At 40.7% G+C, this 15,401-nt stretch overlaps 1 protein-coding gene across 1 annotated transcript; it reads left to right on the top strand.

The window, feature by feature from the left end:
- Window positions 1–265: 265 nt before the first annotated feature.
- lrguk (leucine-rich repeats and guanylate kinase domain containing) lies at window positions 266–13,551 on the top strand. The gene is made up of 21 exons (XM_070929178.1): window positions 266–394; window positions 642–695; window positions 1,004–1,105; window positions 1,305–1,386; window positions 1,581–1,681; window positions 1,966–2,047; window positions 2,235–2,359; window positions 3,603–3,746; window positions 4,179–4,259; window positions 4,558–4,644; window positions 4,815–4,921; window positions 5,520–5,642; window positions 6,339–6,435; window positions 8,237–8,350; window positions 9,386–9,587; window positions 10,352–10,468; window positions 10,982–11,145; window positions 11,414–11,502; window positions 11,842–11,904; window positions 13,122–13,240; window positions 13,349–13,551. The coding sequence occupies exons 1-21, from the start codon at window positions 266–268 to the stop codon at window positions 13,549–13,551; spliced, it is 2,385 nt and encodes a 794-aa protein (XP_070785279.1).
- The last annotated feature ends 1,850 nt before the right edge of the window (window positions 13,552–15,401 follow it).

Genomic DNA, 15,401 nt, shown 5'->3' with positions numbered 1-15,401 from the left:
GGTTGTAAGTGGAAACAAATGTATCAAGATGCTCACTGTGCTGCTGTCGCTATGGGAGCAAGCAAACTACATATCCCAGAGTTCCTTTCACCTGTCACTTGTCTTAGCGTTGCCCAGCGACGACGGTGTACGCTTCATGTGAAAAGCTAACTTACTGGCTAACTGGAACATGGACATTTAGACATTTTTTTATCACAAAGTCCTCACTTTGACTGCTTGTCAGTCAGTCTTTAGTACCTCGTCGCCGAGTTTTCATCATGAAATAATGAAGGAAACAACGAGTCAACCGTTTTGCTCAGCGTCGCCTAGCTGCTGCCCCCCAGGGTCCCGCAGCGACGCTCCCGCAGCTGAGGCTCCCAGCCGCGATGAGCTGGAGGAAAACAGAGAGATGGAGGTAAGGAGTAGGATACCTTAGCTGGCAAAACTTTGTAAGCTACATGTAGAGTGTCTTCATACTTCTTAGCAATTCACTGTTTTGTTTCGGTGTCTTTCATTTTATTGTTTTCATCATGACAAAAAATGTAAGCTACAATGTGCCATTTTACCAAAGTAGAATCAGTGTTTTAAAAAAAAGATGGCAGAGTGACTGCATATTAATGGAGCAGTTTGAATAAATCTCCATATTTATTGTTATGCAACAGGTGAAGCAGGTAACCTTGTGCAAGAGGTCTGGGGAAGTAAAACAACACAGCAAGGTCAAATGGTTGATTATTTTCAATTCGCGATAGCCGCATTAACAGCAATTAGAGTGGTGTGCATCCTTCTTAAGCATAATGTTTGTGTGTGTGCTGCATGAATAAGAGCTTGTGTGTTTTTGGGGGCAGGAAGCTGTGAGCACTAGGTGATGCTTATAGTGGCCTCATGACATATGCACTGTCTCCAAATTATGTACCGCATTGTTATTGCAGAGATGCCTATAGTTCACTGCTGTAAAATCTGCAAGGGCGACACATTCCAGCTTCACTATTGTAATAAAATACTACATTTTTTTTTATGTTCACAGAAGGATGGTGTTTTAACTGCTGAGGTGGTCTCCAGCTCTGTGTCCAACCTTGGACGCTTTGGCACTGGGCTGCAACACTTGTACCAGCACCTGTCTCTGCCTGTAAGACACTTACCTACACAGACAGCATTTGTAAATTACTTTATATGGCTTTCAAGTATGTGATTTATCAAGACAAATCAATCCCTGGCTAATCCATTTACATTCACATGATGTCATGTTGTTATGTTGACAGTTCTGTTTGCAGTTACATTTTGAGGCAAATGTAGTTAAACCAAGGTTGTGTTTTTCTCTATTCTAGAGTCACAATCTCTGCAACATCTCCGTTTTATGCAATTATGTCCATCTTCAAAAGCTGGAGCTGCCACACAACAAAATTAAAGGTGACTTTGCATTATTCGCAGATTAATTAAGTATCTATTACACCTTTTACAGACATGCTATTTATATAAGCCTGTGACTACTTTGGAAAGGCATAAAGCAAGATATAATTAAGACATGACTTATTAACATTTTAGTATTTCACTTTTCTGTGGATGTATTTTTCCTCTGATGAATTACTTTTCTCAACTGCTAGATTTATCCTGTGTGAGCCACATGCCCTATCTCGTCATCCTGAACGCTTCTCACAATGAAATCTCCAACTTCTTTGGATTCCAGCCACCCAAGAACCTAAAGGTAAAGCAGGACCTTGAGCTGACAGGATAAGACCACATTTGATTGTTGGCTTGGGCTCCTCTCTCTCGTGCTATTCCCTCCTGATAGGCCTGGATTTCCATACCCCATCTGTAGTCACTTTGAATATGCTTACAAGGCATTAACTGCCCTTGAATGACAGTGAACTTTAGCAAATTGAAAATTCTCTCCCATACTCTATGGATTTAGTTGAAGAATTTCTTCAGTGAGATGCACTGAAGACTTTCATGACTTTGGTTAACAGTGTGCTGCTTTTTTTTTTTCAGGAAGTCAATTTCTCCCACAACCGTATGACAAAAATGAAGGATTTGTCAGCCTATTCATCTCTTTGTAAACTGGATCTGGGCTGTATCCTTACTGAAAGACACATGAACTCACACACACACACACTTCCTTTGTCTTTGCCTCTTTCTCTGTCAGTCACACACTCATGTTTTTTTCAAAACCCTATAGCTTCTTTCTTTACATATATATGATAATGTATGTTGAACTGCATTTTTCCCTTGTGTATTATTCTTAACATGCCCACACTCAGACAACTGTTTCAGTGAGATCAGTGGTCTTGAGCAATGCTGCAAGCTCTCCCATCTCAGCCTGGCACACAACAAGATCTCGAGGATCAGCGGCCTAGACAGTCTGCCTCTCACAAACCTCTGCCTTGTAGGTCCTACTCTATTACAAGTGCACATTCACACACAAACATTTGTACGTATTGTACATTCAAGCACATACTTACAGACATGAATTTTAAACAGAGATCTCATTTGTCTTTCTTTGCCATTGCTTGGCAAGACTTCCATTTACATGTATGGCATTGCTTCATGGAGGTTGTTTCCCTCCATGTGTTATCTGGTATCGACACAGGAGTTATTTTGCGGTTGCTCTTTCTCATTGCATGTATTTTACCTCATGTATGCTAAATTGCACCTATTTCTGTTTTGTCTCTCTGTTATCTCCCCTCTGTCTTTCTCTTTATGTCTGTTTTTGGCCACATTTTTACATTCAGTAAAACCTTGGCCCCTTGTTTGAGAATCACCATATGGTCCAACAGCAGGCCTTTTCTCTCTCTCTCTCTTTCTCCTTGTGCGTTTGCGCGTGTGTGTGTGTGTGTGTGTGTGTGCGCGCGCGCGCATGTGCGCGCAGATGCGTGTTCTGTCCTTTATCAGTGTTTCCTCATTGTCAGCAGCCATCGGTCTGGCTGTGTCTGCCCCTGTCTGTAGCTTTGCTTTGGGACCAGCTGCTGGTGTTTGAGTGAGCCTGGACCAAGTTCAGCAGATACACACACACACACACACACACACACACACACACTCACATATACCTTGTTCATCCAGCATCCATCTAATTCCATCCCTGACCCCTCTTCCTCACATGCTGCCTCCCTAAACAGCACAGCCCTGTCAGCCAGCCTGTTTCACAGCCCATCACAGTGCCGACCTAGAGCTTCAGGGGACCAGCGCAGTCACCCACCCCCACTGACAGCAGTCCTCTGCCAGGCAACATGCTTGGCAAGAGCAGGTTGAGGTGTGGCCAGACGGCTAGATAACAACTTTAGTCAGTGGAATGAAGTGAGAAGCAGGCTGGGGACCCTGACAAGGGAGGAGTGCCCAGGTCTGGTTCTTTAGTTGGTTAGCGTGCTGTGCTAGCACCTCGCCAGCTGTTTGGCTGTCAGTCCTCACCTGTCAGGATTTAGCAGAGAGAGGCAGGCCTGCCACTCAGCTCAGTACTGAGGGGAAAGAAGGTTCAGGCACCCTGCAGAGCGACCATGGCGCGTCCTTAATATTTATTAGTGGTAATCACTGACTGTATGTAGAACTGTGGGTTAGAGGCATGTATGCATGCATATTCATGACTATCACATACTTGCATCTTTAAATGTGTCCTCTATCCTGTTTATGTCCAGAGGGGGAACCAGCTGGAGATGATTGAAGGGTTGGAGAATCTAAAGAGTCTGCAGGTTCTTGACTTGTCTCTGAACCGCATCACCGGTCTTTCTGGCCTCCAGAATCTCCACCTACTGGGCTCCATCAATCTGGAGAAAAACCAGGTATCGATCTTAGAGAATTTTCAGAAAGAACAGCACAAATATGTCTGCCCAAATCTTAAAAGGGATTAAGCTAATTTATACAAATGTAGATTTGCACTGCAAATTTACTGTAAATATGAATAGCTTACCCTGGGAATAAACAAAGTACATGTGCCGTGTGAGGAATATCGAGTTCTGGTACTGGCAATTCTCAAACATTACATTAAAATATCACATATATTGTCACACTGTGTGAGGAGGTCGTTTTGTTGTTTGAGGACATTTTAAGAGCATGCGTGGCTGTTTTAGATCAAAAATCTGTCACCATTTCAGTCTCTCTGCCATGCATTTCTGTAGACACAAGGTTGAGAATGAACTTTCATGCTCAACAAGTTTTTAATTTTAACAACTACAAATGAACTATTATAGCATGAATTTGTGGTTTTGTTTCAGATTGGTGAAATTCAGGAGTGCAAACACTTTCATGATCTTTTCCTGTTGAGGGACCTCAACTTGCTGGAAAACCCTGTACAGGTAACCCAACCCTTTACTGACCACAGCGTTCTACCATGAGAGCATTTCTTTAATGGAGATATACGGTGTAGGACAGAGGTCCACTTTCTTGCATCTAGTCCTCAAGTGTTCTGTACCCAGCCTGTATGCACTCAAGCTTCTATGATGACTTCCATCTGCATATGGCTTTTTAAAGTTGATAGTGTTTTACTGAGGCAGCCATTTTTACTGTATTCAGTTTGACAAGATGGAAAAGGTTTGTGCTTTAAGTAGAGTCATTATTTTTTTGTAATATATGCCATGTGAATGTAATTGGTAGGAGAAACCTGATTATAGACTGGCAGTTGTCTTCCTCCTTCAACATCTGACTGTGCTGGACCAAGAGAAAGTCACTGCTGAAGAAAAGGTATGAATAAACATAATAATTAATCATGACCAGGGGAATGTTGCAGTTTAACAGCACAAACATAGTGTCTCAACACGCCAGACCTCCAAGTTTAATCAGGAGACTACACTGATCCCTTCTTTCCATGGATGTGGGATTGCTTAAACATGATTACTAACTTTAAATCCAAGGTGTCATCAGTGAACAAGTATGACCCTCCTTTGGATGTGGTGGCAGCTAGGGATCACATGACGCACCTGGTGTATCAGCTGATGCAGCCCCAGATGGTCTATGACAGGTTGGTACAAATATACATTATTGTTTAATATCCTAACTTCTGAACGGTCCTCTGCCTTGTTCCTGAATGTAAAGCTTTAGGTAAAACTATTCATTTCCTTTACTGTAATATTAAGGATAAATGATTATACAAAATGTTGACAGAGGTGACAGGAAACACTGAAATACTGTTCAGGAAGTTTGCTCTGAATGTGAAGGATTACAATCAAATGTTTTGATTAGTCATAATCTTGTAAAATCAAATGTTAAAAAAGTTGTTTTCAAACATGAGCAGCATTTTATCTGCAGTGTTTCTGTATTGCTCATATTATCTGCTCCCTAAAAAAAATTAGTTCATGCATCAGCACTTTTTTAAAAACATCCATCATCAGCAAATAAAATGCTGCAGCTACAGTCAATTTACCATTCTCCTCTGAGCCTTCAAGAAAGAGCACATCCATATTGCCCTCGAGGCTCCCGTTTATATTGACTGTAGGTGCGGCTTTCGCTACTGGAGAAGTTTGTGCTCTAGCTTCTTGGTTTAATCTTGGAGATCATACCTGTAAAGTTTGAGTTTATCAGAAACCTGTGTTTTTTGTGTGTGTGTGTGTGTCTCCAAGCAGTACTTTGCCCAGTGCAGACTCTCCATATCCTATGCTGGTTCTGACCGGCCCTCAAGGCTGCGGGAAGAGAGAGCTGGCTCACAGACTGTGTCAGGAGTTCAGTGAATACTTTGCTTATGGGTCAGTCTCATGCTTTCTGTACACATATCACATTTCACGCTCAGGGGTAGAGTCAGTTAATAGTACTTGCGCTGGTACTAAAATAAATTACTAAATTCAGTTGAAGAAAATGCACATTATAAAATTGTTGAATGTTGAAATAATTAATCTGCTCTGTGTTATTTAAGATGTAAAACAACTTATGGTAAAGCTTTCACAATAAATCTACTCTGAAGATACTGTTGGTAAAAGCATTAGTGGTATGACAAGTAAAACAATTACTCGTATCAGTTTTCTCTTTTGTGTCTTTTACTTGGATATCAAACAGCTGCTCATGATATTAACCATAAGAGCCAAAACAATCTGCAAATTGTGGCATTGATTCTCACTGGGTAGTAGCGACCTTTTAAAGTGTTAATATAAATAATGTATTGTACATATTACATAAAAAGGAAAAGAGGAACCGTGTGCCAAACCTATATCTTAAGGTAATGACATATCTCTGGCTTTCACCTCGTGGTTGGTTTTCACTGTCTGAAACCTTCCAAAAACCCCAGAGCTCTTGTCCCGGCTCAAAGCCCCCCTACTGGTCTTTAGTGGTTGTAGGTAAGATTTTTCACATACTTAGACCTCATAAATTATATGGCTGGATATGTTACATGACCTCTCCAGTGTTTCTCTACTTTATGTGTGTGTTTTATGTGTGTGTTTCCTCAGAACCTGTCACACCACAAGGGGGCCCTACTTTGGAGAGGAGAATGGAATTGATTACCATTTTGTCAGTGAGGAAGACTTTCAGAACATGATTCACATGGTGCGTTCGCTTGCCATTAAGCTATTTTGTACATCACAGACCCTTCAAGTGACAACATGAGAACAAAATACAAAAAGGTTATTTTGAGTTCTGCTATCAAAACAGTCTTATGCAATCAGTGTCATAAATCATGCAAACAGATCTGTACTCACCACAAGTTGATTAAATGTCGTTTTTTTAGTGTCGTTGATTCACATAGCCCCTTCAGCAAGTCTCAAATTGAATTCACTCACTGGCTATAATGAGTTGAGTAGCTGAGATAATTAGTTTTACTTGGATGGATTGATTTCACTTAAACTGGCTGATGTTGCATATAACAAAGATACATTTAGTTGAATTGTGCTTTTGATAAGGTGTAATGGCTATAATTTTACTTGAGGAGGACTTATCAAAGCATCTCCTACAACACTTGCCATGCAAGACAACTGCACAAGGACACAGAGAGCTAATATCATCAATATGAAATAAAATACACCTTTTTTCTTAGAGGGTCAGCCACTGCCAGGCTCTGATTTCATTTGCATGATCAGTTTGTATTTGTGTTAATCAGCAGCAACTGGATCTCATTCAATACACCAACTGTGTGTCCATAGGCTTTGAACAAAATCGTCAAATGAGTGGACTTAACAGTTTTCTCAGCCAGAAAAATGGGTGCTGAGGTCGGAGGTCTGGAACACATTTGTTTTCCATCTTGTCCCTCTTGTCAAGCTGCCTGTTATGTAAGAGGGGTGGGGGATGATGGATAGAGGTCTGGGTCATGTAATGATTTACACAGCGAGGGCTTTGATGCTGGAATTTATGCCTTTTGTCTACTCCAACAGAGGAAGTGGATCAGGTTAACTTTACCGTCTGTCCCTCCTTCTACTATTCGTCCATTCTTCTCCTCATCCCTCCATTCTTCTGTTGCCTTCTTGGTTTATCACCGTCCTGTCCTCCCTTTTCTTACTCTTCATGCTCTCACCTTTCATGTGTCAGCTGCCCTCTTCCTCTTCACTCCCTTTTCCCTCAGATGTGCTTTTCAGTAACTATGTAATCATAACCTCTTGAACCCTCTTCTTACTATCCAAAATTAACTCCAATCAGCAGTCATTGGTACTTATTATACTCCTTACTGTGTTGTAAACACAAGGAACACCTGCTGTGCAATTTTGTCTGAATAGCGTCCAAGATGAAAAGTTTTCGAAGGAGCTTTAATTCCTGTTTGACTTAATATCTTCAGGAGACACATAGTTTATCTAATAGTAAATTATCAATAAAAAGTAGTTGAGGCAAAAATAAAACAAAATAAAGCCAAGTTTTGCCATTTTCTTGTTGCCGTGCTGTTTACTGTCACTGGCTCCACATGTGGCCATGTAATGGTAACCATATAACTTTTTATTTGGAATCAAAACAAATAAGTTTCAGTTTAATTTATATATGAATTCCCTTTTGCTACCACAGACCAAAGCACAAGAATGACTTGTTTTAGTGATGATGCCGACTATATTGGATTTGGCCATAAGCTTGTTGAGAGTTATAAATTATGCTTTTCAAATAAAACTGCCCCAAGCAGACAAAAGGTCAGGGGTCGTGATTGAGAAGTAACAAAGAGAGGGATTTTTGCATTGACCACCAGGTCAAAAGTTGAGTTCACAGGTGGGCAAATTACTTTTAGGTTGTTAATCATGACAGAACATGCTGGGGTTGTGTATGTATGCCATTATGTCCACTTTAGGAGATAAATGCTGCTCATAAGTGTGGTAACATGATGAGTTGTGGGGCCATAAAATGTTCTCTCATTCTTTCCCCTCATAACTTTTAGGGTAAGTTTATCCAGACCATGCAGTACGGGGGTCACAGGTACGGCCTGACCAGAGATGCCATAGAGGATGTAGCCAGAGAAGGACTAGCCTGCTGTGTGCATATGGAGCTAGAGGTGCGTATGGAGTACATCAAGCAGGCTGATACCATATGTGGTCAATAAAGCCAGTAGACTGACATACAGAAAAGATGAAGGATCTACCAGCAATATAGGATATGTATAGTATGCCATATAGTGTGCCATACTCTATACTATATGTTAATATATACACACTATAATGTAGCTGTAAGCAGGTATAAATGTTTATTAAGGTTTATTAACAACTAAAACTTCTTCTGTGGGCATCCATAAATTACACTGTAGTAAAACACAGTTGTAATAATATAAAATATATCTTCATAGGAAAAGTTATATTTGTTTACAAATACTGTACATTAGTAAATACTTTTAAATGTCCTTACATCTGCTTACTACTACATTATGGTGTGTCATAAACAACGTATTAAAGGGAGGTAAAGGAAAGTGTTATCATGTTTTGGGTAATTTGGGGTGATCAGTGATCAGTTCATCCAGTAGTATAAACATTTTAGCAAACCCACTCCACTGGAAAGAAAGAACCACCAACCCTCCCATCTCTTTATCAGAAACCCTGATGTACACCTCATGTGATAAGAAGCAGTTGACCTTTCTAATTTCTTTAAAACCCAGCAAATGTGAATTTTTGTTTTAAAACTATTATATTAAGCAGCTGCAAACCGTATTTGTTTTGCTCTGTTAGAGTGATATTTAAGTGATGCAAAAGTTTTACTTTCTCCAAGAGCATCAGTTTTGTTTTAAACCCATGGGGGGTTTAAGAGTGAGTGAAGCTTCTGTGTCTGGATCAATAGTGTGCTTTATTGGGATGAAAGCTAATGAATAATATTTTCAATGATTCAGGAATCATACACATACTGTGAGGAATACTAAATTACTTTTACCTGTCTGTGTGTTGCCAGTGGCTTTGAGTTGTTGCATAATCAGTTTTTATCTCCAAACTCGCTGCAGCACCGTGTGGATCATTTCCAACAGTTCAAATAGACTTCAAAGTTGCAATAAACAGAATATCAAACAATCATTGTAACAGAACTGAAAACTGTTTTGTCCTCGCAGGGTGTATTCAGTCTGAAGAACAGCTACTTTGAGCCTCGATACATCCTGCTCATCCCCACCCAGGTGGAGAAGTACAAGGACCACCTGAAAAGCCGTGGTCTCTATACGGCAGCACAGGTTGATATGGCGGTGTCACGTATAGAGCTCTACGCCAACACCAGCAGGCAACGACTGGGATTCTTCGATAATGTCATCCCCTGTGGTACGGCAAGGAAGCACTTTGTCATGACATGGAATGTATTACTTCATGTTGTTTGATGCTGTACTTGTTAATTTAAGTGGGAATTACACAGCATAATAATGGTAATTTGATATCCTCTAGTAGCTTATTAGATCCATTTAACTATTAGTTAATGAAAGTTTAATTGTAGTACAGAGTGTAATTATAAATATTCACAAAAAAACACATAATTGATTCCCAGGGGAGACATTTTTTTTCTTTCTGCTTATTCAACCTTTGGATGTGATGTTAGTAAGGAAGAAGTCTTGCTCTGTTCACAGGCAGTTTGTCATTGTAGTGTCTCACAGAGCAAAAAAAAATACCCTGCCTCACCCTGGCTTAGCGCAGTCCAACTGTCGTTGGTATAGCCTTCGATAAATTAACACACTTCACTAAAATCCATACACTACACTTTCAATCCAATTACCACATGTATTAGGGCACGTAGCCACACAACGGCTGTGTTTATCATTCCCTCATGAAAGCACTCAGACATGTTAGCTGTTTTCTTAATGAGATGAACATACAGGGAGCGCAGGACCTCATCACTTTTATGCACTGCTAGCTTGCACCTCATTACAATAAGGTCATCATCCCCATATCTTTGATTCATTGCTCTTTTGATAGGAGATGCATCAGCTCTGTTCACAACCAGATTTTTTTTGTGTGGTCCTCTGTGTGTGTGTGTGTGTGTGTGTGTGTGTGTGTGTGTGTGTGTGTGTGTGTGTGTGTGTGTGTGAGAGTAGATGACTGGGAAGAAGCCTATCAGACACTGAGGCAGGTAGTGAAGGAGTACCTGTTGCTAGAGGAGCGGGAAGAAGGAGAAAACAACAACAGAGCCTCCCCTGACAACACCTCCACAGGTGTGTATTTGTTTATTCGGATCATCATTAGCAGACTCAAAGCATCAGGGCACTCATCTTTTGCAGCAAGACACGGTGCAAAATGCACTCAAGTGCGTCTTGCACTTTTTATTTATTTCTATTTAAAGGGACAATCCACCATTTTTTTACTCGTCAAAGTCAATTTTCTAGTGACAGGAAGTATTACTGAATGCAGAAGTAAAATATCTTCATTGACTGAAAAAATGATTTGAGGAACATCACTTGTGTTACAAACTGGAGGTGTGAATTTTAAAAGATGTAAGCATTTACCAGACAGGAGGGGTCTAATGAAAATATGCTATTGGTTGCATTATGGGATGTCTAAAAATCAGTGTTTTTGGAACTTGACCTATACTAGGAACTAAAGGTCAGGATATCTTGACCTAGGCTGCATCAATTTTAACCATTCTTTTTTAATCAAGCCTACATGTATGTGTGCTGTAACCATCATACACAGTATTGACATATAGCATCTGTCTCTTTCTCTCTCAGCCTCAGGTCACGAACCAGAGGAGAAGCCGCCCTCGCCCCTGTCGAGGTCAGGATCAGGAACACTCGCATCACGCTCTGCCACAGCTCTTGACCCCTCGGATCTGACTTACAGAAACTATTTTAGCAAGATCCAGGCAGAGCTCAGCCCTCAGAAGAGCCCTGCTGTGAGTTACAAGATGTCTGATCAAAAATGTATTAGGAAGGAAGCCTATAAGTGAATAAACATCTAGACTGTATCACATTTATGGCTAAATAAAGCTCAATCTTCTAACAGGATACTGGCTTTCTTTCTCTTCCTCACTGCCATACATCATCTCTCCCCTGTCCTGCTTCCCTTCTCCTATAATCACCGTCCACATCAACCTCTCTCTCCTGTTTGTCCCCCCTTCCTCTCACTTCCCTCCTCCTTCTCTCCGTCTCTCTCCTCGGCAGGAGCTAGCTTCCATCCGGAGGCGTGAGCAGCTGGTGAGAGAGGCTATAGTGGGGAGGAGTCCAGGGGTCTACAGCCAGCTCTTCAAAAGGTTCATTATAAGTACCACGCACTCCACTGCACTCCAGTGCTTAATTTGAAGTGGGCACTCAGCTGGGCCAAATTGGTTTAATTGGTGCACTTGTCTTAACTGTGTTTTGATGGTTTGTTTGGGTTACTGTTTGACCTTGAGGGTAAAGTGGCAGGTGCCCAAATTATTAGAATCTAACTGTTTGTTAATACAGTGGGTTTGTGTAGTGGCACTCTCCTCTCAGTTATAACTACACCAAATCTGAATGAAAAAATCTGAATGTGAAATTGCTTTTCGGTTTGATTTATACTCGTGAAAAAAGAATTATTGAATTTTAGGCTTATTTTTTGTTTACCTCAGCTCTGCTCAAACATCATCGCTGCAGAATCATGATCCTGGTACCCATTTTAGTGAGGACGGCAGGTAAGAATACACACACACACACACACATGCACGATACATATACTCTCTCAGGTGCTCACACTCTATCAATGTAGTCAAAAGTCACAAGTAAGGCCAGATGTTACAATCGCACGTAAGGCCAGATGTTGCAGTGTGAGAATAACAGATTTATATATATAGTTGTATGAGAATTCAATCTGTATTTAGTTTCTAAATTCAAAGTAGTAGCAGTTTGATTTAAGATGAGGTGAGAGAATCCAGAGGAAGTCTTGTGGTTTCATAAAAAACAATCTGAAGCTGAAGATTTAGGAGCAGGAAACTGCTTTAGTAGTAGTATTCTTTACTCCTTAGTCCTATTTCTTTTACCACAAACTGTATGTTCACTTTCATAGAGCTCATTCTACTGGTACCAGCCATGTGGGGTCATAACTGAACACACATGCACAGGCACACACTTGGTAACACACAAACACGCTCACTCATAAATTCTGATTTTATTGCTTTCGCTGCTTTTTGACTCCCCTGTGTGTACACTTACACTCAATAAACAGGCTGACTGCACAAATATGGATTTAATCAGTCAGGCATTGACATGGTATGTGTGGTTATGTGTGTGTGCTGTGCATGCAGCAGCACACACAACTTTCTCTCAGCCGTACAAATTAGCATCAAATTTATTTCATTCGTTTTTTTCAGGAGAGGACAGTTAAGATACATGCAGAGATACTGCACACGTTCAGTCAAAATTAATTTGTTGCCTTTGGGTTCATGTTCTCAGAAGGCAAGTTTCACCAAACTTGTTGAAAATCTACAAGTTCTGTCAACGCGGTCTGAGCGATGCATGCCCTCCAGTATGTGCTGTTAGCATTACTCAGCCCTTCAGTATTTCTATAGAGGGTTCCAGACATCTGTCTACACCGCTCTTAATAGGGATGTGTCTTTACTTGTGTATGTCTATCACACTTATTGTAACAGAGGATCCTTTTGTATTCCTCTGATAGAATTTGTGTGTGCCATAGACTAGTCTATATGAGTAAATTAAATGACATCCGTACCTGTCATCTCCAAATTAATGTCACATTATCGGTATCGTTGCATGCGGTCAAAACAGTGTCAATATCTCCCTCTTGGTGTTCCCAGTTGTGATTTTCGTTTTATACATATTGTTTGCATTGATGGAGAGAGCCTGAGAACTTTTTCTTTTCCTCCATCCCTTCTTTTCCTCCTTTCACAAGCAGCTCGGATGAGTCTCGTGCCAGCTCAGCACTGTCTGTTCCCAGTTCAGCCGGGGCCTTGTCTGGCTTAGTGGAGCCGCTAGATATCTCTGTCCTGGGACATGCCTTGGAAATGCTCAAAGGTGATCATTTTTTTTATAATTTTAGGGTTTCGCTAAATATAGAAAGCAAAGAGAGGAGATATATCTGTACTTGTATCAAGTAAAAAGCTCCCCATTTCATACCATCAGGCCAAACTCCGGAAGCCTCCCATCCAGGCACAGATCCGCTAGCTGTGGACGTGTCTCCCTCTTCTGATAGACGCCCTGGATCCAACGTCAAGGCCATCCTGCCACCAATCCCCACTGGGCGCAAGACCCCTGCAGCACCCAGCCCAGCTCCTTCACCCAGACCCAGCCCAAACCCAGCAGGAGAGGGAGGAGATGCAGACTAGGGAGGGATAGCTGTTAGGTTTGTAGGGTGTCTGACGTCTAACAAAACTGTAATTTTTCAAAGTAACTTATTTTTTAGTAATACATTGTATTAATTTTAGAAGAAAATGACATTAAGTCAATTAATTAGTAAATACATAAAAGTACATAACTTAAACTATAAGTTTGGCCTGTTAAATTAAAAGAACATAACAAATCTGTGGCTGCAAAAGTCAACAATAAACCATAAAACCACACATTTGTCGCCATCTTACCACAAACAACACAGACTATGATGTGATGCGCCCAAGCCAAACACTTGAGGTGAGATTTCGCTGCCAGCACTTGCCTTTCCCTGTGATCTTTTACTCATGCCACAACACGTCTGGATCTTTTGCACTTGCTTTATACTGTATACATGACAAGTGATGGCGTTAATGACCATATATAAGGTGAATACAGTATAATTATAGGCAGAGTCGTGCTCTTTCTCTTTGTAGATTTACTGGCCTAAAGGTATACGGTGCTGACACACATTATGATTCAGGCTCACACACAGATTGACGAGCATGTCTTTCAGTCATGATAAATATAGTGGCATGTGAGAAGAAAACAACTCTTTCTGTCTTTTTATATTAATGCGTTCAGATTCACGACTAAAGGAGCTATCTGTTCGTCTTGGTAAAGTTAATGTGTGCAAAGTATGTGGTACACGTCATGTTTTATGAATGTAGCATTAATTCTCCTGACAGTGAAGTGGCATTTTATTTCCTACTGTTCAGTAATCTCATCAAATAGGATTTGCAATTGACATCTAGATACTGATCTTTTATGTGCAGCATGGAGCTCTTGTCATTGGATGATAAATACATCATTAATCTTTATCTCTTCTGATGGGATTATTTATTCAACTGGAAATGCATTCATATGGAAGTTGTTGACAGGTATTAAACAGTGAGCCGTCACAAACAAGTTAGTGTGTTTTTGTCAGTTTGTGTGCATACTTGTGCACGTGCATACTTGTGCATGTTTGTGAATTTTGCAGTGTCCAATTTTGATTAATTTTAGATTTATATTGTCATCTGTCACAGATGTATGCTTTGCTTATTTAACAGCCAGTCTGCTTGTAGGTGCATGTGAATGTGCACATACAGTATGCATGTTCTATTTCTTGGGCTGTACATGTGAACGCAGTGCTTCTACACACACACACACACAGACAAAACACACCTGGCCATCCATCACTGTCTGTCTTCCTCTCAGGCAGCAGATGTTGCAACCCTGTCATAATTCTTTGGCAGTTTGAAACAAGACAGTGTCTTTAGGGCCCCTGGGGTCTAACCTACTTACACCGCAGTCTGCACATCTTACTATAGTTTATCATGGACTAACATGTTGTCTTCATGTGCATTAACATTACACTGGATACAGCTATGTGCATGATGAAGGTTTGCAAAAGCCTTTAAGTCTAGTATAACATGAGGTACAGATGAGATTGTGTCATTCTGGATGTGTACTCATATTTACCCTCTGATTATCTACATGCCTTTGTCTAATCTATTTTTCATGCATATGTTACTGTCTGTCTTTGTGCCTACCTGTATGCAGTGTTAGATTGCATGACTACAGCAGTTACTGCAGCATATTCGTTCACAAATGTTTAAGTGGTGCAGGAAAGGTATCTGTAATAGCAACAGCTGTATTTCTCCCTCTCTGTTGGTTTCTCTGCATCATAAACCATTGCAAAACATTGTCCATAACAAAGAAAGTTTAAACAGCATACAATATGCGTGTACAACGCTCCAACCTGTCTACTGAACCACTCGTTTTGCCTCACTTCAGCAGCTGCTGAAAAATAAACATGTCACACACT

This window comes from Enoplosus armatus, chromosome 22 (assembly GCF_043641665.1).
Source record: "Enoplosus armatus isolate fEnoArm2 chromosome 22, fEnoArm2.hap1, whole genome shotgun sequence".
NCBI lineage: Eukaryota > Metazoa > Chordata > Actinopteri > Centrarchiformes > Enoplosidae > Enoplosus > Enoplosus armatus.
Note: the sequence above shows the minus strand (reverse complement) of the source record. Positions and strands in the feature narration are given on the sequence as shown.